This window comes from Acanthochromis polyacanthus, chromosome 14, assembly GCF_021347895.1.
Source record: "Acanthochromis polyacanthus isolate Apoly-LR-REF ecotype Palm Island chromosome 14, KAUST_Apoly_ChrSc, whole genome shotgun sequence".
NCBI classification, from domain to species: Eukaryota; Metazoa; Chordata; class Actinopteri; family Pomacentridae; genus Acanthochromis; species Acanthochromis polyacanthus.
Genome location: NC_067126.1, coordinates 12975570 through 12999534, shown reverse-complemented (window position 1 = coordinate 12999534; position 23965 = coordinate 12975570). Strand labels below are relative to the sequence as shown.

General features: G+C 38.9%; 1 protein-coding gene across 1 annotated transcript in view; it reads right to left on the bottom strand.

Moving 5' to 3' along the window:
• Nucleotides 1–23965, bottom strand: part of sema5ba (sema domain, seven thrombospondin repeats (type 1 and type 1-like), transmembrane domain (TM) and short cytoplasmic domain, (semaphorin) 5Ba) — a 393180-nt gene that overhangs the window by 231134 nt on the left and 138081 nt on the right. The window contains 1 exon segment of the mRNA XM_051958892.1: nt 2268–2474. Coding sequence (XP_051814852.1) covers nt 2268–2427 — 160 coding nt within the window. The 5' untranslated portion in view covers nt 2428–2474.

The window sequence follows — 23965 nt, the reverse complement described above, 5'->3', positions numbered from 1 at the left end:
AGAAGCCATTAGTGACTCAGCTGGAAAGAATAGTTACTGAAGGAAAATTCAGGGACTTTTTGCTGAACTGCAGGCTGTGTGAACACAGAACGCAATGAAGATCCAGATGTAACAAATTAAAAATCTAGTGGTAAAACATCTACAGTATGTAGTGTTGCAACTTTTTTCCAGCGTTGGTAACACCTTGATTTTATTTATTTATTTATTTTCATTTGTATGTATCTCTTCTATTTTGATTAATGACAATTTAACTGTGTTACACAGCACACATTACATTTTTGAGTTCACTCTACTTCTATTCATGGTTCTGCTGTTTCCATAGATGTGCAGGACTTTATATAATGCAGTGAAAAATGAGCCCAAAGTACACTACTCACAACAAGTTAGGGATATTGATATTTACATGAGTGCTTTTCCTATTTGGTCTGAATTTTAATGAAACAAGTAATAGTTCCCTTTGATATTAAGCAGCACCATTTTGTAATAGTGCAATATTTATTAACCCAACAATTTAGACAATAACAAAGATAGCCCCAAATAACCCAAACTGACAAAGTCAGTAGCAGGTGTTTCCACCATTTGCTGCAATAACAGCTTGACAGCGACGTCTCATGCTCCTAACTAGCCTCATGATGTTGTTCTGAGGCAATGCGTTCCACTCCTCCACAAGTGCTACATGTAGTTCTGCCAGGTCACGTGGGGGTTGGGTACGAGCATCCAGTTGCTGCTTCAGCTGGTCCCAGATGTCTTCTATGTGGTTCGGGTCAGGGGAAATTGCTGGCCATACCACATGAGGCACTCTGACTTCCTGAAGTGGAGCTGTGACACTTCTGGCACCATGTGGTGGAGCATTATCATCCATGAACAGTTGGGGGTGTGCTGGTGGAATTGAGGGATGATGATGAGTTCTACAATGTCTCTGAGGTAAGAACGTGCGATGACTGAGCCCCAAATCTGTTTTGCGCTGACTGGTGATGCTTGCCCAGACTGTTGTATCTCCTCCACCAAAGCCAACCCTGAGGACCATGTTGACCTCGGCGTATCGCTCACCTTGTCTTCTCCAGCAACCATCATTTCTGTGCAAGGAGACCCAACACTCATCAGTGAACAGGATGGTAGACCACCGCTGCATTGTCCAGGTCACATGGTCTTGTGCCCCCAGCAAACGGTCACGGCGGTGTCTTGGTGTCAGTGGAGTCACCTGCAACGGTTGTCTGGTATTCAAGCCAAAGCAGTGGAGTTGGTTGTGAATGGTTTGTCTGGAAACCCTAGTACCCCTCACTTCTTGTAAACAGGCCTGCAGCTGTGTGGCAGTTGCATAACGGTGTCTGAGTGCATAGGTCCTTAGGTACTGGTCATCATTGCTGCTCGTCCGTTAAGTGACATTGTGTGTTCATGGCTGCTTGAATGATGAACTGAAGAATGTTGAAATTATGCCACATTGAAAAGGGGTTGTCTTTTGTATTTTTTGGTATTGGCCCCAATATGTAAGGCACACTGTACACAGTGAGACCATTATGTGAAAAACATAAAATGAGGTGTGTCTGACACCCTGATACAATTGCCTCCCTATCCCCAAAATCACTGAAGTGAAACAAACACCTTATGTATGAAATCCACTGAGGACCTCATAATATTCCTAACTTATTGATGAAAGTATGGGCAGCAGTGGAACTTTTCCAGAAATGGTGTATTTTCTGGAAAAATCCCAGGGGTGCCAATACTTTTGTCCATGACTATGTGCATCTCAGTAATGAAAAGGTGAACTCAGAAATGCAGTGGCATGCACCTACGTCACCAAGTTAAACATCAGTTTTCCACATTAGAAATCCAGACTGTAACAGAAGTTATGAATTATAGAAACTCTGCTAGATTTCAGCTGGAGATGCTCAATTTCTCCACCATGGGTACATTTAATCCAAGTGAATATACATTACAAACAACTATGTTGGCAGCAAAGCAAAGGGATGAAAATCAGTGTCCCTCTATAAAATTATTAAACAAGAAGTCTGACTAAAGCTGAAACCTACACCAGAATAAAGAGTAGCTGCTTCTGTTAGTCTAAATAAATCAGCAGCTACAGCCGAAGTCACACACATTTCTCACTACAAAGTCTGTCTTGTCACTTTGCTGTCATTCCAAATGCTTTGGTACAAAATAAATGGTGATAAATGTAAAATTTAAACCAAACTGCCTGTAGTCCAGGAGAACAGAAAGAATTTTCTTTCATCTGTGTATATAAAACACAGTTATAGAAGATGCCTGACCTTGGATGGAAACCTTTGGATGCTCTTTCTTTGTGCACTCCGGTTGGGTCAGCAGGTCAAACAAGGATGGGCTTGGGGTCGTTGGGACCGCAGAGTTCTGCGTTACAACAGCTGGGGGGAGGATGAGGAGGAGGAGGAGGAAGAGGCCAGCCATAGTCATGGTGATGACTTCTCCTCTAACTGCCAAGGTGGGCCTCTGGGATACAGCTGCAGGAGAGGAGAGACAACTTCAGCACCTCAATGCAACATTTTTACACTTGACTTCAAAGAAAAGAAATTCTCCCTGAGTCACTTCAAAATCATTTCTTTTCCCTTTCAAACTTTGAATTCCTCTGGGTTTCCTGCTCTGAATCCAGCACAGAACAGAGAGAGAATGAAAAAAGTGATGCAAAAGAATAAAATTTTGGTAGAAAGGACATCACCATGGGATGGAGAAGAAAAAAATAACGGATGTTAGATAACTGGAGGGGGGCTGAAGAGACGAGATACAAAGCTGTGTAAACTAAAATACAGGAAATAAAGGGAGAGAATAGAGAGACGGAGGGGTGTGAAGGACACAGAAAAGTAGAAAAAATGTCCAAAAGAGTTTTACACTTCAAGCAACGAGGCATCTCAAAGATGTACCTAACCTCTGACCTTGGGATAATCGCTTCAAATGTGCAGATAAATTCTAACAGTTAATTTAATGGCTGATTAAAATTGAAAAAAAAATATGCAATCTTGGACTGTTCAATGAGGCGGAAGTTTGTACAAGTCAATGAAGCAGAAATTAGTTCACATAAAATGTGAATAAAATGTGGCTCTTAAGAGGTGGGCTGAAAAAATGTTTGCACAACTTCAGACGCTGCAAATTCTTGGATCTTCACTGCATGTGTGATGCATCTCAATACACCAATGACCTCCAATCAATCTTTCCCTTCCATATTCAAACATTATGTAAGAAGACTGAGGCAGCAGAGCAGGACATACACACAAAACACACTGTCACATTTCCAGCGTAAATATAATCTCCTCCACTTGTAGCATATGAGCCTACAGTGCAGAGCTGAAATCAGCAGTTCATCATCTCCCGCACTGCACTCCTTACGATGTTAGCTTAGCGAGGTGTAATATCATCAAAGTAGATTAAAAACTGAGCGCATCAACTTTCTGCAGCAGTTTGGCTGGGTTACATCTCTCTTTAGTATTTTCCTCACTAATGCTTCAATCAATAACAAATTATTAGCTTGGTTGAGTTGCAAATCAACCATATTGCCCTGCAATCAATTATCCCTCTCTCTACAGCTGGTAACTAATTAGGCAAATGCACACAGTGCCCATGTTTGTCATTGCAATATAGTAGAGTCAACAGGCCCCACAGCTTATGCCAACTAAAATACTGTTGATAAAGCAGGTGGAAGTGTTCAATGTACTCAGCACTCCATTTGACTCACTCTCATTCTGGATGTGTTTCAAGTTTAAGTGCTCACTGTTCAGACTGCAAAGAGCAAAAAACACTAAAGATGATCCTAAAGATGCAAGTGACATGATGATTTTGATCCAGTTTGAGTAATAAGTCTGCACGCTTCAGGTTTCATGGTTGGCTCTGAAAATGCTGTTTTGGTGCCTCACAGCAAAACAAAAAAACTTGAATCTCATCTATGAGGTGCATATAGTCCACTTCAGTTGGCAGATTTATGCCACTCTTGTCAGAGAGATGTTTGGTTTTTGTTGAATATTGGAGTGCATCATCAAGTCGAGACTCTCAGAAGTGCATCACAGCGTTGTCTCATCTACACCATCTCTCCCTCTCCTCTACCTTTGTTTCTTTCCCCTTCTGAGTTTTTGTATGTTTCCTGTCACTGTTTTCACGACTGAGTGCTTCTACTCTGAGACCTCCAGCGCTGCAGAGTTTCCAGCTTCGTCTTGCTCGGCCCATATTTGTATTCTACGTGAAATATCATGTGTTGAAAGAAGATGAGAGTTAGTCCAACGTACCATCATCACCTGTCCACATATATGACCTGCTACCTGAATGCATGACTGTTTGCTTCATTAGTTTTTGGCTTAAATTTGCAGCTTAACATCAGAGTAAACTGCCTTTTAGTGGTAACTGCTGCATTTGGATCCTTTTACCTGCAACCGAAACCCTGGCAAGATCACGCTGCCCTTCCAAATGATCCCCTTTCTTTTAACCAGAAGGTCAATTACAATGATAAACATCTCCTTACCTTCTTTTCTATGAAGAAATAAGCGGGCTAGGCTGAAGCTTACTGTACTGCAACGCCCACTCGAGGAAGGGGGGATGGCTGTGCCTGACATCAAACATTATCAAATTGCCTGTCTGTCTAGCTACCTGTGGCATCGGTTTAGGGAGGACCCAGAATCTACCTGGCTTAGCCTGGAGGCCAATTCGGTGGCCCCTATTCCTCTTCGTAACATTTTATATGCCTCTAAAAATTGGGTCAGTAGTAAGGTAAATGGTAATCTCATATTGCAAAACACCTTGAAAGTATGGAGACTGACTAGGAAATTAGAAAACCAGGAAGGCCAGGTCTCAGTTCTCACACCCCTCTACTTAAATCCTGATTTTCCACCTGGCTTTACAGACCATACCTTCTTTCTATGGCATGAAGGAGGGATACGGACTGTGGGCGATTTAATACTGGATGGCAATATCATGTCTTTTGAACTGCTCAGAGAAAAACATAATCTCCCTCAAAATAACTTTTTCAGGTACTTGCAAATACGTAGTGTCATTACCTCCATTACTAGGTTGTATCCCGGGGGGTTCTCTCTTTCGGCTGTGGAGAGGGTTATTCAGAATCCCGTCCCCAGGAGAATTATCACGAGGTTCTACTGTGCCTTATCACTCTCTGACAATGACTGTACAGCCAGGGTCAAATCTCTGTGGGAATCTGATTTTGGGAAACCTATCATGGATGATGATTGGAAGAAGGTGTGGTTGTGTTCTACAGGTTGTTTATTCACTAACAAAGCTAGGGAACAGCAATTTAGGATTATACACAGACTTCAAATGACTCCAGCAAAGTGGCACAGGTTTAACCCTTCACTCTCAAAATACTGTGTTAAATGTAAGACTGCTGAGGGTATATATTTTCACTGTATTTTTGATTGCCCTGTAATCAATGATTTCTGGGTTAAGGTATGTAATGAAATCAATAATGCTTTTGAGCAAAGTTTAGACATTGATCCTGCCCTATGTATTCTTGGCATACAATCTGCAGCTCTTAATCTCAGCCCTGCTTCGCTGAAACTGCTCAAGGTGCTAGGAGATGTGTCCTCCTTCAGTGGATTTCAGATGCAGCCCCTACAGTGATGCAATGAACTCGGAGTGTTATGGAGCTCATCCCTTTAGAAGCTATAAGCTTTTGGCTCAAGGAAAACCTTTTGAGTTCTTCCATATCTGGGACCCCTTTCTGAACTACATTGGAGATGATGGGCCCAGGCCCTGAGGTCTGGACTCTGTGGTCTAGTGTGGACTGAGATTTCAAGAGACACCGCCTTATAGGCTTTAATATTTATATTAATTGCTCTGACGCTTATCTGATTCCCTATCAAATACAATCTAGCTGTACCACTCCTCTTGTTTATTATTGTTATAAGTTGTTTTTTTTCCCCCTGATATGTTTTGTGTCGAGGGGAAGTTGTTTTAGGGCTGGTGAAAATGGGTGTAGTTATAATGTGTATTTGCATGCGAATGTTAAATGGCAAAACTAATAAATATATGTTCAAAAAAAAAAAAAAAAAGATCACCCTGCAGTGTTAACTATGCACTGGGGCAAAGAGGAGTCTTCCTGCTTTACACAACAAAAGGGAGACTAGAGGGTTTTTTTCTACACTATCTTCATTATCAGATGTTAGTAGGTTGTAACTCATTTCATATATACATATATATATATATATATATATATATATATATATATATATATATATATATATATATATATATATATACATATATAACAGTTAAGTAAATAATATAGAAATGAAGAATTTTAAAGTAAGTAAATAATTAGAATCATAATATCAAAATGGAACATATAAAATACAAGTCAACAAAAGTAAATGTCACTAAATACAATGCCAGATAATGCTAGATAAATACATTACTTTAAGCAAGTCTCATGTTCCCCTCTGTCAACATGGCCATGTACAGTTCCCAGAGTTTATTGAAGTCTTTGCTTTGCCCTTGGTGATATATGTCAACCATTCTAGTCCAATGCAACTCAGCAGTTCTTATGTCCATATTTCCAATGTAGGAGCATCAATACTTTTCCAACAGAATGCAATGGCTCTCCTGGCCTGCAGGAGTCCAAAGTCCAGCATTTGTGTCTGATTTGATGGAAAAGGAAAGTCCATTGGGCATATTCCAAGTATGGGAAAACTATTTCCTCCTGCATGTCTATTTTCCAGGTATTTAGCTTATCTATAGTTGTTTCAGTACTATGCGCAACTAATAAATTATAATATTTAGAAATATAACCCTTCCCTACTATGTCAGAAATTGTTGTTTCATCCAGTTCTGATGATGGTGGTGGACTCATTATTTGTTTATTCCTTGATAATATGTAACTTTTAAATTGGAAATATTTGAAAAAGTGTTTTTTTGGAAGTTGATATTTCTGACATAATACATCAAAAGAAAGCAGAACCCCATCTTGATAACGGTCTACTATTTTCTGCACTCCTTTCTTGTTCCATAATCTGAATCCTCCATCTTTAATACCAGGAGTAAACTGTTCATTGCCCCAGATAGGAGTGAACTGAGAGATTATTAGTATGCAGTTTAAATGTTTACATGTTGAGTGCCACACCAAGATAGTATGCCTGAGGAAGAGGTTTTTTGTGCGTTTTCTTCATTCCCCAATGTCTGAAGAGTACAAATACAAATTACAAATTAAGTGGTCACCCTGAGGTGGAGTCTTGCTCAATGCTTACCCTGGCTGGAGGTTTTGTTGTACAGAAATAGTATGATGCTGAGGCTAGTTGGGCAGCCATATAGTACAAACCGAGGTTAGGAAGTTCCAGCACTCCCTCTCATAAGGCAAGTATAATAGTTTAAGATGGAGTCAGGCTCTTCTTCCAAATGAATCTGCAAAATAATTTGTTGAGTTTGTCATATACACATGTGGACAAAATTGTTGGTACCCCGCAGTTAAAGAAGGAAAAACCCACAATTCTCACTGAAATCACTTGAAACTCACAAAAGTAACAATAAATAAAAATTTATTGAAAATTAAATAATCAAAATCAGCCATCACTTTTGAATTGTTGATTAACACAATTATTTAAAAAAACAAACTAATGAAATAGGGCTGGACAAAAATGATGGTACCCATAACTTAATATTTTGTTGCACAACCTTTTGAGGCAATCACTGCAATTAAACGATTTCTGTATTTGTCAATGAGCGTTCTGCAGCTGTCAACAGGTATTCTGGCCCACTCCTCATGAGCAAACAGCTCCAGTTGTCTCAGGTTTGATGGGTGTCTTCTCCAAATGGCATGTTTCAGCTCCTTCCACATATGTTCAATGGGATTCAGATCTGGGCTCATAGAAGGCCACTTTAGAATAGTCCAACGCTTTTCTCTCAGCCATTCTTGGGTGTTTTTGGCTGTGTGTTTTGGATCGTTGTCCTGTTGGAAGACCCATGACCTGCGACTGAGACCAAGCTTTCTGACACTAGGCAGCACATTTCTCTCCAGAATGCCTTGATAGTCTTCAGATTTCATCGTACCTTGCACACTTTCAAGACACCCTGTGCCAGATGCAGCAAAGCAGCCCCAAAACATTACTGAGCCTCCTCCATGTTTCACCGTAGGGACAGTGTTCTTTTCTTCGTATGCTTGGTTTTTGAGTCTATGAACATAGAGTTGATGTGCCTTACCAAAAAGCTCCAGTTTGGTCTCATCTGTCCAAAGGACATTCTCCCAGAAGCTTTGTGGCTTGTCAACAGGCATTTTTGCAAATTCCAGTCTCGCTTTTTTATGAGTTTTTTTCAGCAGTGGTCGTCTCCCATGAAGTCCACTTTGGCTCAAACAACGACGAATGGTGCGATCTGACACTGATGTACCTTGGCCTTGGAGTTCACCTTTAATTTCTTTGGAGGTTGCTCTGGGCTCTTTGGATACAATTCGAACGATCCGTCTCTTCAATTTGTCATCAATTTTCCTCTTGCGGCCACGTCCAGGGAGGTTGGCTACTGTCCCGTGGGTCTTGAACTTCTGAATAATATGAGCCACTGTTGTCACAGGAACTTCAAGCTGTTTAGAGATGGTCTTATAGCCTTTACCTTTAAGATGTTTGTCTATAATTTTTTTCGGATGTCCTGGGACAATTCTCTCCTTCGCTTTCTGTTGTCCATGTTCAGTGTGGTACACACCTTTTCACCAAACAGCAGGGTGACTACTTGTCTCCCTTTAAATAGGCAGACTGACTGATTATGAGTTTGGAAACACCTGTGATGTCAATTAAATGACACACCTGAGTTAATCATGTCACTCTGGTCAAATAGTTTTCAATCTTTTATAGAGGTACCATCATTTTTGTCCAGGCCTGTTTCATTAGTTTGTTTTTTTAAATAATTATGTTAATCAACAATTCAAAAGTAATGGCTGTTTTTGATTATTTAATTTTCAATAAATTTTTATTTATTGTTACTTTTGTGAGTTTCAAGTGATTTCAGTGAGAATTGTGGGTTTTTCCTTCTTTAACTGAGGGGTACCAACAATTTTGTCCACGTGTGTAATGTTATTGGTAGTGGCAAAGGAAGTGTTTGAAAGTAGTATAAGCATTATGGTAAAACTGTAATTTTTATTAAATTTATTCGTCCAATCATTGATATTGGTAATGTACACCATCAGTCCAGTATTTCTGCTGTTCTTTCTATCAGGGGGTCGTAGTTTTTTGGGATTATGTCCTTCAGTTCAAAGGTGACTTTAACACCAAGGTATTTAAATCCTTCAGTAGTTGTCACAAATGGAGTGTTTATTTTGGGGCTATGTGTTTCTTCTTTGTTAAGGAACATTAATACTGATTTTGTGTTGGTAATTTTCTACCCAGAAAATTCTCCAAAATTCTCAGTTAACCTAATTAAATTGGGAATACTGATTTTTGAATTTGTCATGAAAAATATAATATCGTCGGCGAATAATGAAATGCTATGGTTCCTCCTACCAATGATCACAGGTGGGTAGAGTAGCCAGAAATTGTACTGAGGTAAGAGTAATGTTACTTCAAAATAATATCACTCAAGTAGAAGTAAAAAGTAGTCATCCAAAAAAGTACTCAAGTAAGTAAAAAAGTATTTGGTGAAAAGACTACTCAACTACCGAGTAATTGTTTGTGTTTCTGATTGTAATATCCGATTTAATTTTTAAAAATGATGTGATCAGACAGACAAAAATGTAAAATAATGTACAAATTCTGGTATTTCCAAATAATGAAATTGACAAAAATAGCAAAAACAAACAACATCTTTACAAAATGACAAGTTATGGCACAAGAAACAAATTTCCAATTCTCAGTTTTCCACAACATAAAGCTTTTGAAACAAATACCTGAAGTAAGGTAACATTTTATATTTGAACAGTGCAAACTACTTCCAGTGACAAGATAGACTGCATGCTCATAGAGTCCATGACAGTGCTATTCAATTAATTTGGAATCAGGGCCAGTTCATGAAACTGAGGAAAAATAAGGGGCAGGACACTGTGAGTAATCGCGATATGAAATAAAGAAATCACAACAACATACTGAAGAACTCAATACAATGTTTTCTTTAAATGCTAAACAATGGACATTGTGATACAGCGGCACAAATACTCCCAAAGCATTGTTGCATATAAATTTTCAACAATGGTCAAAATCAGACCAGGGGCCTATTTCACGAAGCAGGTTTTACAAACTCTGACTTTCTGCCACAACTCTGAGTTGATCTACTCTGAGATAGAAAACTCTGAGTTTTCGGTTTCACAACAGCTGATTTGACTTGGGTTAATCAACTCGGAGTAGTTTGACCCGGAGTTACGCGCGTGCACCGCAAGTCTGAAAAGAAAGCATCAATGGAACCCCGATTCGACGAGTCACCATGGAAACGGGGAAAAGAAAGGCTGCGTTTTTGAACTGGAAATTTTTAACGCGCTCATATGGCGAGTTTGAACACGTTTTTAGAAAGAAGTGCAACACCGCTGCAGCTGCAAAAGAGAGGGAGACGGCGTGGAGAACACTGCTGCCCGGATCAATGCGTAAGTTTAAATGTAGTCCTTTGTAATTGTAATAATATTACAGGGAATAACTGTCTGAATGGCAGCCTAGTAAGTTATTTCATTTCGGTGAAATCCCGACGGGGCAGCAGCTTAAGATGAAATATAAAAACATTGTTCAAACAGGTCAGACCTCGGCATTATTTCATGGAGGTACTTCATGTTGATCATGTTTTACATTGTAAAGTAGCCTAAATATTAAGTGCAATAAGTGTTGTACTTGAGAGTACCCCATGTATTCGCAGATTTTTGTGACAAAAACGGCAGTAATCATTCACTGTGACGCTTTCTCGGCTGCATGCCATTGTTGTTTGGACTACATGGACTTCAAGGTCGATTTGTTTGTGCGTCACATCCGTGTTACGCTGATTGGTTCTTTCTCGTTCAAGCTGCATTCGTTAGCCCCTCTTTTTTGAAATCGTCTCTTATCATCACAATGCCAGACTGCCTTTATTTGTATTTATATTAATACATAAATAAAGTCAGTCTGGATTTTCCAGGCAAGCATTTCTCCATCTGAAGTGCTTTCCCTTTCCATCCATCCATTATCTATACATCAGTTTATTCTCACTAGGGTCGCGAGGGGTGCTGGAGCCTATCCCAACTGACTCGGGCGAAGGCAGGGGACACCCTGGACAGGTCGCCAGTCTGTCGCAGGACTACATATACAGACAAACAATCACACTCACATTCACATCTACGGGCAATTTGGAATAATTAATTAACCTCAGCATATTTTTGGACTGTGGGAGGAAGCCGGAGTGCCCGGAGAGAACCCACGCATGCACAGGGAGAACATGCAGACTCCATGCAAAAAGATCCCAGGCCCAGGCATGAACCAGGGATCTACTTGCTGCAAGGCAAAAGTGCTAACCACTACTCCACTGTGCAGCCCAGTACTGAACATGTGAACAAAAAAAACAACCCACTTATAATTGTTTTTTTTACATTATATTGAACATTATGGTGGTCTGTAACCGATCATTTATTTCTCCATCGGAGTTCAGTATATCACGGCAGTAAAGATGTCTCCAGCGGTGTGGCGTCCACATCACTGGCATACATATATCTGTTGAGTTTACTTCAATGGCTGGATGCTGTTGTAGAAAAAGCCTCTTGTGATGCAGAGAAGAGGGGTTGTGTTGGAATCCACAGAAAGCCTTTATTTTGACAAACAATGTGGTGACAGAGTTGAATTCACAGCAAATCCGGACCATCTCTGCAGAGAGATCCTGTACAAATATAATCTTGACCCCATTGTGTGTGATGTCCTGCCACCTTGATTCCCGATAGACAAACTCTTTCTCCGGAAACTTGAGGAAACGAATGAGAACCGCTCTGTTTTGGTTGCCCAGAGGAAAAGAAAATTCAAAAAGAGATCTCAAAAATGTTTCATTTACTTCTCCTAGACAACTTTGAGATCTGTGTGACACCAAACTGAGACTAAGATTTATTTCTCCTGTGTCTCATTTTTTTTCTCCAGAGCAATAAGATGCACTAAATCTCAGTTTAGTCTCCTTTAAAGTTTCAGAAGAGATCTCAACAAGCTCTCATATAATTCTCAGAGTTTCTCAACTTTTGTGTCTCTTTGTGATCTCAGGCAGAGAAATCAGAGAGCTCTCTCTAAGAACTCCACATGATATTTTTTTTTAAATTATGTATTACTGTATGTAGAATGAATTGATTGAAAATTTATGCTTGTAGGCTGCAAAGACCTTCTGCATTTATAGTAATTACATTTTCTATGAATAATCTTAACTATTCCACTACACGTAATTCTTTTTTTTTTCATGAACCACATAAAACACATTGTAAAATAAAAACAACAGCAATTTACTGGTAACTTGAGAGTAATAAAGTTACTATTTCAACAAAGCACAATATCAGAATAAAGCCCTGTTTATTTGTCACTTAAAAATACTACTACCCCTACCATTGCCTCCAATAGCCGACACATTTGTGAATATAGTTAGGACAATAACTATCAAAAAAAGCAAACAGAATGCCACACTTTTGACATTTGCATTGCGGAAATTTCATTTAACAAAATTCCAACAAAAAACATTTTAACAATCTGTTTCACTGGACATCTCAAAATCAATAATCTAACAATATTAACACACGTATCGCCATGGTGGGCGGCATGGCTCAGTGGGTAGAGTGGCCGTCTTGCAACCGGAGGGTTGCCGGTTTGATCCTCAGCCTGTTGTGCTCATGTCAAGGTGTCCCTGAGCAAGACACCTAACCCCTAATTGCTCCTGATGGGTCGTGGTTAGCGGTGTGTGTCAGTGAGTGAGTCTACGTATTGCTCATTTTCTTTTCCAGAGGAGAAATAAAGGAGCCATTAAAAACACTGTATTGAGATTAGCAAGGTATCTCCCAGAAGTCTCAAGTATGACTCCCTCTAATTATCCTGTCTCACCTATTTCTCCTAGTGAATTTCAGGAGAAACATATGAGAAACATTTTAGACAAAATAGAAACTAAAATGAGGCTGACATGAGAATCTCAAATTTGTCTCCTGAGCTGTAGAAGAGCAAGCTTTGAGCAGTAAAATTTTCCTCTGGGTGGGCTTCCCAGATGCCAGCTGGCGGTGCACCTACTCCAGTGTGAATGATGTGTTGGGGTGTCCCAGCCATCGTGGTAACGTGTCTTTAATGAAATCAAAGAGTGAGTTTTGCCCCTCGTCTCCCTCTCGTATACTGAACAGTCATAGGTTCTTTCTTCTGCCCCTGCTCTCCAGGTCATCAGTCTTATTTTCAAGATAAGCGATGCGCTTGGAGGCAGAGTTGAGGGCAGCCTGAGACTTTTCGAGTTATTTACTTTTTCGGTTATCTGTTTGTTTCTTGACTAATCTGAACATTTTTTTTACTGATCTTTGAGCACCAGTGTTGGTGCTGATCTCCACAGTGGCAGACAAGGACTCCATGTTTGAAGTGATCTATTTGGACTCGGCTGGGTAGATGTGCCAATTTTTCTTTTCAAACTTTCAGTATAAACACTCTTATTTCTTATATTCTGTTTTAGGTTTTTTATTCTGAGGTAGAAGAAGAATTGATGCAAAAAACCCACCAGTTTTGTCATAAAGGCAGCGAAGTACAACCAGATATATTCACGAAAGAGCTACTACAGCTACACACGTGGACAAAATTGTTGGTACCCCTCAGTTAAAGAAGGAAAAATCCACAATTCTCACTGAAATCACTTGAAACTCACAAAAGTAACAATAAATAAAAATTTATTGAAAATTAAATAATCAAAAACAGCCATTACTTTTGAATTGTTGATTAACATAATTATTTAAAAAAACAAACTAATGAAACAGGCCTGGACAAAAATGATGGTACCTCTATAAAAGATTGAAAACTATTTGACCAGAGTGACATGATTAACTCAGGTGTGTCATTTAATTGACATCACAGGTGTTTTCAAACTCATAATCAGTCAGTCTGCCTATTTAAAGGGAGACAAGTAGTCACCCTGCTGTTTGGTGAAAAGGTGTGTACCACACTGAACATGGACAACAGAAAGCGAAGAAGAGAATTGTCCCAGGACATCCAAAAAAAAATTATAGACAAACATCTTAAAGGTAAAGGCTATAAGACCATCTCTAAACAGCTTGAAGTTCCTGTGACAACAGTGGCTCATATTATTCAGAAGTTCAAGACCCACGGGACAGTAGCCAACCTCCCTGGCCGTGGCCGCAAGAGGAAAATTGATGACAAATTGAAGAGACGGATCGTTCGAATTGTATCCAAAGAGCCCAGAGCAACCTCCAAAGAAATTAAAGGTGAACTCCAAGGCCAAGGTACATCAGTGTCAGATCGCACCATTCGTTGTTGTTTGAGCCAAAGTGGACTTCATGGGAGACGACCAAGGAGGACACCACTGCTGAAAAAAACTCATAAAAAAGCGAGACTGGAATTTGCAAAAATGCCTGTTGACAAGCCACAAAGCTTCTGGGAGAATGTCCTTTGGACAGATGAGACCAAACTGGAGCTTTTTGGTAAGGCACATCAACTCTATGTTCATAGACTCAAAAACCAAGCATACGAAGAAAAGAACACTGTCCCTACGGTGAAACATGGAGGAGGCTCAGTAATGTTTTGGGGCTGCTTTGCTGCATCTGGCACAGGGTGTCTTGAAAGTGTGCAAGGTACGATGAAATCTGAAGACTATCAAGGCATTCTGGAGAGAAATGTGCTGCCTAGTGTCAGAAAGCTTGGTCTCAGTCGCAGGTCATGGGTCTTCCAACAGGACAACGATCCAAAACACACAGCCAAAAACACCCAAGAATGGCTGAGAGAAAAGCGTTGGACTATTCTAAAGTGGCCTTCTATGAGCCCAGATCTGAATCCCATTGAACATATGTGGAAGGAGCTGAAACATGCCATTTGGAGAAGACACCCATCAAACCTGAGACAACTGGAGCTGTTTGCTCATGAGGAGTGGGCCAAAATACCTGTTGACAGCTGCAGAACGCTCATTGACAAATACAGAAATCGTTTAATTGCAGTGATTGCCTCAAAAGGTTGTGCAACAAAATATTAAGTTATGGGTACCATCATTTTTGTCCAGCCCTATTTCATTAGTTTGTTTTTTTAAATAATTATGTTAATCAACAATTCAAAAGTGATGGCTGATTTTGATTATTTAATTTTCAATAAATTTTTATTTATTGTTACTTTTGTGAGTTTCAAGTGATTTCAGTGAGAATTGTGGGTTTTTCCTTCTTTAACTGAGGGGTACCAACAATTTTGTCCACGTGTGTATGTGGTGTAGAAACTATTCTTTCAGCAAACTCTACATTCATTTTTATTTTTGTGACATTTTCAATTTTTTTGGACATCTGATAGCAGAGTAACTGCCAGTCTGTGCAGGATGACATATAATTAAAGTCTCATGGTGAAATAAAACCACGAACATCATATTTTACGGGCATCAACCTTAATTCACAAGACCACCCTGATTTTTTGTTATTTCTATTATGTGCAGGAGAAATGTTGGCAGGTGCTTAATTCACATTAAATCACTGAGTCCTGAAAGTCAAAGGCTGACTCTACAAATCCTCTCATTAGTTTAAAAGCTGGACCGAGAGCCGGCAGGGCAGAGATCATGACAGATGAGCAGGACTCTGCTGCAAGTTCAGAAGTTTGGTGGATGACTTATCCTGGCTTAGAAACACTCAGAGGGAACAGTGTTGTCAGCAGCATGGCAATGTTCATGTGTGGATGTCAAAAAAATTCTGTACAAAGTCATGTCATACAACAAAGCAAACATAGATGCGCCCAAATCTCAGCTCCAAAAACTGGCAAAATCCAGCTATGGACAGCTGGTCGCACTCTATATTGGGTCACAGCATGTGGGCAGAACTGATGCTTGCTGTGTGCCAACATCAACTCTGGAGTGTGTGTGCATGTGTGTGCAGTTGCATGCCGAAGTGGGCCGCTCCAAAGAGCCCTGTAGAGTCCATCCAATTTCCTGTCCTGGTGTGTTCGGGATTAGCAACAGTTTGTCAGTAAGGAACCAGGACTATCTACTATAGCATTAAGGAAACTCTCTCTGCAAACACACACATTCATATACACACTTTTAAAACACAGAGTCACTGTTTGCCTGTCTGTCGGACATTCAGTCGGATACAAAGAGTCGATTAAAGGTACACTATTTGTAGAGAACTTACAGGGTACCTGTGTGGATTGGCCTGATAAAAGCCGGAGCACGTCTCTATCTATTACTTTGTGATCAGTGCAGAGACTTCCGTACTGCATTAAACTGTGAAAATGGTATTTGTAGAGAAAGGATACATAGTAGATGCTATGACAATGCAAGTAGTTTATTTCCTTGTTCTTAAAGTAAACACCCTACAGCTAAATGTATGAGCTGTAAATCTAGTCAAGAACAAATTTCCAGCCTCTGCACCGGTGGTTTGTTGTGAAGAGGCAGCACTGTCTCATATACTGAGGGAAATACAAGACAACATTGTTATCAAAGAACTGCAGACCTCAATTAAGGTCCATCTACATGATTCCACAATAAGGAAGACACTGGGCAAAAATGACGTCTGCACTGTACACACAATTACGGTTCTATAAATCACATCTTACATGTTCTCCTTTGTAAAAAAAAAAAAAAATAAATAAATAATAATAATCTGTTTTAATTTTTCATATGAACAACAGAGTGCAATGCTATGAATGTCTTCCAGGAGGGTCATTCCATGTGGTTTCACCAGATGGTGGTTGCCGCACCATTTTCAAATTAGTCCTAAATTTGCATGCCATTAGATAGTCACAAAAGTACTTTCTATGCAAAGTTGTAGGCCTGTAGCTCAAATAGTTTCTGAGTTGTGGGGGTCTGAAATTTTCAGAATTTGGACTATAAAAAGTCTCGCCAGCATTTTTTGCATCTTTAAGTGGTTATTTCTCAGCCTCTAGACATACCAGAGAGCTGTGAGTTGGTAAACAAGGCCTCTGCATGTAGCTAGTGCTACACAAACATCCCCAGGTGTTTCCCTACACTCTGCAGGCCATGGGGGCTTGCTAAAAATGCTAAAAATTAAGAGATACTTACTCACCAGTGGGGTTTGGGACCTTAAAAGTACTAGAAATACTGCACAGAAGTGTTCTAACACCCCTGGGTTCCATTCTACACAGACTTGTGTGATAACTTAGCAAACTGGAGCTTTCTAGGTACCTCAGTTTGGAAAATATGAGCTCCCAAAGTTGGACGAGATTTATAATTGGCTATTTTTGGTGTCAAAAATCTCAGTGTGGGACAGGTACCAGAGACCCCAAATTTTTCTACAAGACAGTTCCATCTGTCTTCTATCACTGTACAAAAAAGCAGCAGGGTTATATTTGTAGTTACTGAGATATTCTTACTCAAAATGGCATGGGTAATGTCAAAATCGTTTTTTGCTTTTCAGTACTTTAAATTGGGATACAAGTATTAGTAGTCATTCCAATGGTAGTAGTATGTATGTTTTGTTCTTTTTGAAATGTTAGTTGTTAAAGGTGACTACCTTCAAAAAGTGTAATGTATAACTTAGGTATACCTAAGTTATAACATAGGTATGGGTTCTTTTGCTTGTAACATGACATTGTACAATTAAATTTAACATGTTTAATCCCACTGCACCGATACTGTAAAATTCAACATTATTGCTGTTATTTTTTAAATTCATCAACCATAAATTACTACAGAGCTCCCTGAATTCAAGTTAGTCCATGTAATTTGTATGTATATGTTATAATTACATGTGTGCATTACAAATGGGTGTCCCCCACAACTCAAACTATTTGAGCTACAGGCCTACAATTTTGCATAGAAAGTACTTTTGTGACTACCTAATGGCATGCAAATTTAGGACTAATTTGAAAATGGTGCAGCAACACCCCCAAGGAATATCTGGTCATTTCACCTGGAATGACCCAGGAGTAAATTGATATCTACTGCTATCCCTATACTCAAACCCTGTGAGGTCTCCTTGGAGCGTGGCTGCTTAGTTCAGGCCTGATCTTTTGATTTCCAATGGCACAAACTACGGTACTCTTTTTCTTATATAACTCACTTATTATGATCTGATATGGAAATCCTGATTCCACTGTTGTGGTGGAGTCACTGGAAGGAGGTTCTAAATCTTTTTAACCATCCAACAGAGTATACAGGCACCATGACTTTGCATATAAAGAATTATGATTCCCAATATGTTCTGACAACATTTGTGTATGACCTGGAAAATGTTCCAAATGGTCACTCCAAGATCCGAATATTCGGATCTCAAAATTAATATTTGAATACCGTCGTCACGACCGAATATTCGGTTATTCAGGTTTTCGGGTCCAGCCCTAGGAGATATGTGTGTATATTTCATATTTATATATATTTAGATTCAGATTTGGGATAACAAAGACTCTGTTCACTTGTATTTTCTCCTTCATATCATGCTGTTGTAAATTTCTTCTGCACAGGACAAGCGAATCACCTGAGAGTCCTTTCACCTCAGGTTAACCTGATCTCACCAGATTTCCATCACTAGGGGTAATCGACCGTATCATTATAAAGCGATAGCATCACCGTTTCATCATCAGTAGACATCTCCCCGATGATTGAGTGGTGCCTTGTACTTTAACCAACAACACATTAACCTTCTAAAGTCTCCTTTTACCTGCACAAGGGATCAACCAAACACTCGCCAAGGAGAAGTGAACTGCTAATATCAGTTTGCACACTCGATAGTCAATTAGCAGCACATTGAACAGCATGTAAATGTAGCTTCAAGCGAAAGTTAAGTCTTTTTATGCGCTACTATGATCCTTATTTTTCTGCACCACTTCTAAGAATGCCCCTTATAAGCTCCAGTGGAAGTTTGCTTACTTTGTCTTTTGCCGTGTTCAGCCTGCCAATCAAACCAACCTCCAGCTCCTCAAGCAAAAAAAGTCAATCTGATATTTCCCTCGAGACCTTTTATTCTCCTGAAATTCTCTCTGAATAGTATAAAACTATTAACAAGACATTATAAAAGATGCTGACATCATTGATGACTGCAGGATGCCTGGCTAAAGGTAGTTTCAGGTCAAATGGGGCCTTAATAAGTCATTTTTGTTGCTGTATTGCCAGAATGAAAAGAAAAGCTTTTTCCAGTCAAGTAAAAATCTATTTTCGCTCGTTTCATAATGCCAACAGCTAAAACAAAGAAAAAATGTCTGAATCCACTGTAAATCATCTTAGCCCTCTGATCCCCAAAACCCAGAGGAAGGATTGAAGGGCATGTTTTCTTTTGAAACATTGCCAAAAACACATGAGTATCTATATACTTTCTACTATATATATGTACTATAACTTTCTCACGATCCTTGAACTTATCACAGAGAACCAAATCTGAGTTTAAACTAGAGATTTTTACTTAAAACAATTTTATTGTTCATGTCTCATTTAAGAAATCACCAAAAAAGCCCTACATAAACTGCAACTGGGGAGCTAAGGAACCTTTTGGCCGAATTGGGATGAACTGTAGGCTGTGCTTAAACAGAGCGACAAGGGTCATTCCATGAAATCGGTGCCTTTTGCGTCCCCAAGAAATAATCAGTCATACAATTATGATAACAACAAATTAATATTTCATTTAAAAATATAACATTACCGTCTTCTCTCCTTAATATAACATCAAATTAACCTCTTAAGCCCAGTCGGCCCATGGGTGGGCCGAAGAAATCCCGGCATTTTTTTCTGAAAATATGGCCAGGGCTTAAGAGGTTAAAGTCAGTGAAATGTTATTTTAATCAATTTAAATTACTTTCATGCTGAAGAGGGTGAGGTTTTTGGCCTGTCCCTCACTGTTATTGTTGTATGTGAACAGGACTTTTCATTTGTAAAATGTAGGCAAAATGTTAAAATTTTTACATTTACATGTAGTTTAAAGTATGATCTTATTGTAAAACAGTGTTTTTGGTAATAATAATCTATATTAACCATTATAAATTACCAATTTATCAGCGTCCCCTGATTTCGTGTCAACCCTGTTACCCTAACTAAAAAACCCTATAAAAATAATGGTACATTCCAGATTTGACAGGATTTAAAGGAGGTTGCATCATCTTGGAACCAGGATGCTAACAGCTCATTGACAAGTAAGTTTCTCTCATCTCTGATTTGGTATTTTGAAGTTTTTTCAAGGTTTAACCAGGGGGACAAGCATACAACGTCAATCCTGTTACCAGTTTTTAACATATAAACATCATCAATTTTCTATTTTTCAAAATATAATCAATATCTACAAGTAATTATCTTTCAAAGTACATAGCTTGCACTTTAACTAGCATTTATTTTAGCTAGCTACAAGCAAATTAGTTTAAAATGGTCAACCCTGTTACTGTCAACCCTGTTACCTTTCCACAGTAACAGGATTTGACATAATTAACAAATATTAAATAACACAGCCTGAGATGGCACAATATAGTTTCCTGTCATTTTAGACCTTCTGTGATTCCTGGCTATTTAAAAAAATAAAAATTAAATATAGTTTAAATTTTACATTTTCAAAGTTGAAAAGGCACCGGTTTCGTGGAATGACTCAAGTATTTCAGACAAGTACGTTTAAGTTGTACAATATAACAGAATGTAGAGTCATAATTTTTTCCCCCAAGTTTTGATAACACCTGTGGGCACTTGGAAAAATATTGTATTTGTATTTCAAACTTTTTTATAACTTGTAGTTTTTAATTATTGCTTGGATTTTAGAATCAGTAGATCAACATACAAACCATCAACACACAAACACCCACATCCCACCCACAACCAAGAAGGGTCCGTCACTCTCAGAAGCATCTCAGTACTCAGCATCTCCTCTAAGTGAGGAGATATCGCCATCTCTTCCATATTTCATCAAAATCATATAGTATTTAGCTGTTTCATGACCTTTACCCATTATCATAAGAATTCTATTTAATTCATCCGATGACCTTGGGGAGTGTAGCCCAAAAGTCTGTCCCACTAAACGACGTAATTGTAGATACCTCCAGAATTGGGTTTTAGGTAAGTCATATTTATGCTTTAGGTCATCAAATGAATGAAGTGAGTTACCATTATATAGATTTTCCAATACCACAATTCTTTTGTCTACCCACTCTTTTCACCGAGTTATCCCATCCCCTGCTTGGGCTATCTGAATCCACCAGCCTGGAAAAATGTAGTGGAGCAAAAAATTTAAGGGCAGAGCCTCTGATTTATCCCAATTTACCTTGTATCCGGAGAACTTCAAAAAGTTGTTGACTGCATTTAGCAATGATTATTGCTGTGGCATTGAAATCACAGGGTCCAACACTAGTAAAAGAATATCTTCCGCATACATAAATAATTTGTACCCGTTGCTTTGTACTGCTGCTTCTGTCCACTTATATACTGTAATACACAAACCCACTTAATGTAAGTTTCTCCAAAGCCACATACTCCTAAATAAATAGCCCCATTCCACCCTATCAAAGGGCTTTTTGACATCAAGTGAAACAGCAGCAACTGGCGAATTGGAATTTGACAGTGCCCACATAATTTCAATAAACCATCTTATGCTATCTGCCGAACTACGTTTGCAAATGAAAACCACCTGATCTTCATGCACTAAAGAGATCATGACATTTTTAGCAAACCTTGGACAAAATCTTGGTATCCACTGGAATAAGAGAGATTGGGCAATAATTTTTACAATCACAGGGGTCTTTGTCTTTTTTAAGAATAAGCGTAATTAAAGCTTTTAATAAGATATCTGGTAATTGCCCCTTTTCAAATGCCTCATGGTACATACTCAGGAGTAAAGATGTCAGCTCAGAGGCGTAGCATTTAAAAAATTTGGCTGTGAATTCATCTGGCCCTGGGGCTTTTCCACTCGGCAACTCTTTAATCACCCAAATAAATTCTTCCCTGGTTATTGGGCAATCAAGGTTGGCTCTTTGGGAGTCGGACAACTTGGAAAGATTTAATCCCTGCAGAAATGTCTCCATACATTCCCCATTTTGTTGGTTATCAGCTTTATACAAATTTATGTAGAACTCCCTAAACTTCCCTAAACGATTCCTGGCATTATAACTTTGCTACACTGCACAGAAGTCATATTTGAGATGTATCTAGATGCTGTTTTCATAGAGATGTGGGAATTTATATTGTAGTGAAAAATGAGCAAGCGGTGAGTAAAAATGGGATAGGTGCAAAAACATACAGAAACTACTTAGACTTCAGTGAGTTAAAGTTTGTGGGGAAACATGATAATTAGCTGCTCATCTTAAGTTTGTCTATCAACTAAAACTGTCAGAGCACAAAGTACAAAAAAATTTCCAGACAAACAAGTCTGGAAAACTTGATTACAAAAAGTATTGCAGTACACTATTTGAGTAAATGCATTCTCTAACCGTTGGCTGTGTACTTTGACAATGTATTGCAGGAATGCAGTTTGACCTAAATGTTTGAAAGCTAGAGGTGGTGTATTTCCCGTTTGGGTGTACTGCATTAATATATCACTGGGATTCTTCAGCATGGTGCAGCTTGTTGTAAACAACCCAGAGCAACTACTCGGCGCTTTCTCCCAGCAACGTACAATACCAACAAAAAAAAAAAAAAAAAAAAGCAACCACAGTGACTCGATGTTAGGACAATTTTGGAAAACTTAACCTAGATAAACAAGGTAACCAAAAATCCTTTCCCTATCTCGATCCAGATGGTAGAACCTTTTCCTGCGCAGCCTCTCGTAAGTCCCTGCCAATGCCAACATGTATCTATGGCAACTGAGCGGAAAGTTGGTAGTCAAGCAGTGGGAATCAGGTTGAGTGTGTTTAGGCACAGACCTCAACAGGCTCCTCGAGGGGGAGCTGGATGGCGGATTGCCCGCTGATGCAACACAGTGTGAGGAGGCGAAGTGCTTAAAACAAACAAAAATGTCAAGTAGGTGAACACCAGAAATGTGCATTAAATTTTGTAACAATTCTGCATGCTTTTACTGTAAATAGCGACAAGTGGCAAAAAAAAAAATTGTAAGTGGAGAAGAGGTTGAAGACAAAATGAAGAAATTATCTCTTCATTTAGTTGAATCTATGGTGTGAAAAGATGGTTCAGCTTCTGGGAGTTTTCACACTGTCACATCTGGGGTCACTTTTTAGCGCAATATAAAGTTCTGCACCCCCATCTCCATGGTAACAACAGCTGGATGTAAACAGAACTCAAAAATATCTTTGGTGCAGTGTGGCGAAGTTAAAATATTGTATTAAATATTGGATGAAAAAATAAGAGTTGAGTTTCTTTGATTATTTGTTTTACAAAAATGGAAAAAAAAAACAGCATCTACAGCACAATACTTGGCATCTCTACTCATTTTAGATACTTTACTTCTTGTATTTTCATTTTGTTTCTATACTTGTCTCCTCTCTGCTCTGTGTAAACACAACCTGCAGTTCAGCCTAGTTATGAAATGCCCTTCAATTTCTGTTGGTCAAATTTTAAGTTTCTTAATGGAAGAGATTACAACAGTATTTTAGGTAAATTTTTAAACGAGTTAAAATGTTTTATTAAATATCATGGTTTTAAGCTTAGATGTGATTCATTTTCTCAACAACATTATTAGGACCATCACAAAGTTCAGCTTTGTCATTTTCTTTCTGTGTTTTAAAGGACCAATGCAGTTTATTGGTGATTAGGAAAGGCCAATAACCCATATTTGGAGCAGATACAATGTGCCATGTTTTAACAGTATGTGATAGCAGAGAACCTGTCATTCATATTAAGACTTTTTTGTTAATTAGGATGACGAGAACTTATTATGTAAAATAGAAATAGGAGTGTTTAAATTAGAACATTCTCCTCTGTTTATGTTTATCGACTAAGGTTGATCAGTGTATCTCCTGCAGTTACGTCTGATGTTCTTCTTCATTTCCTTAATATTTCACTG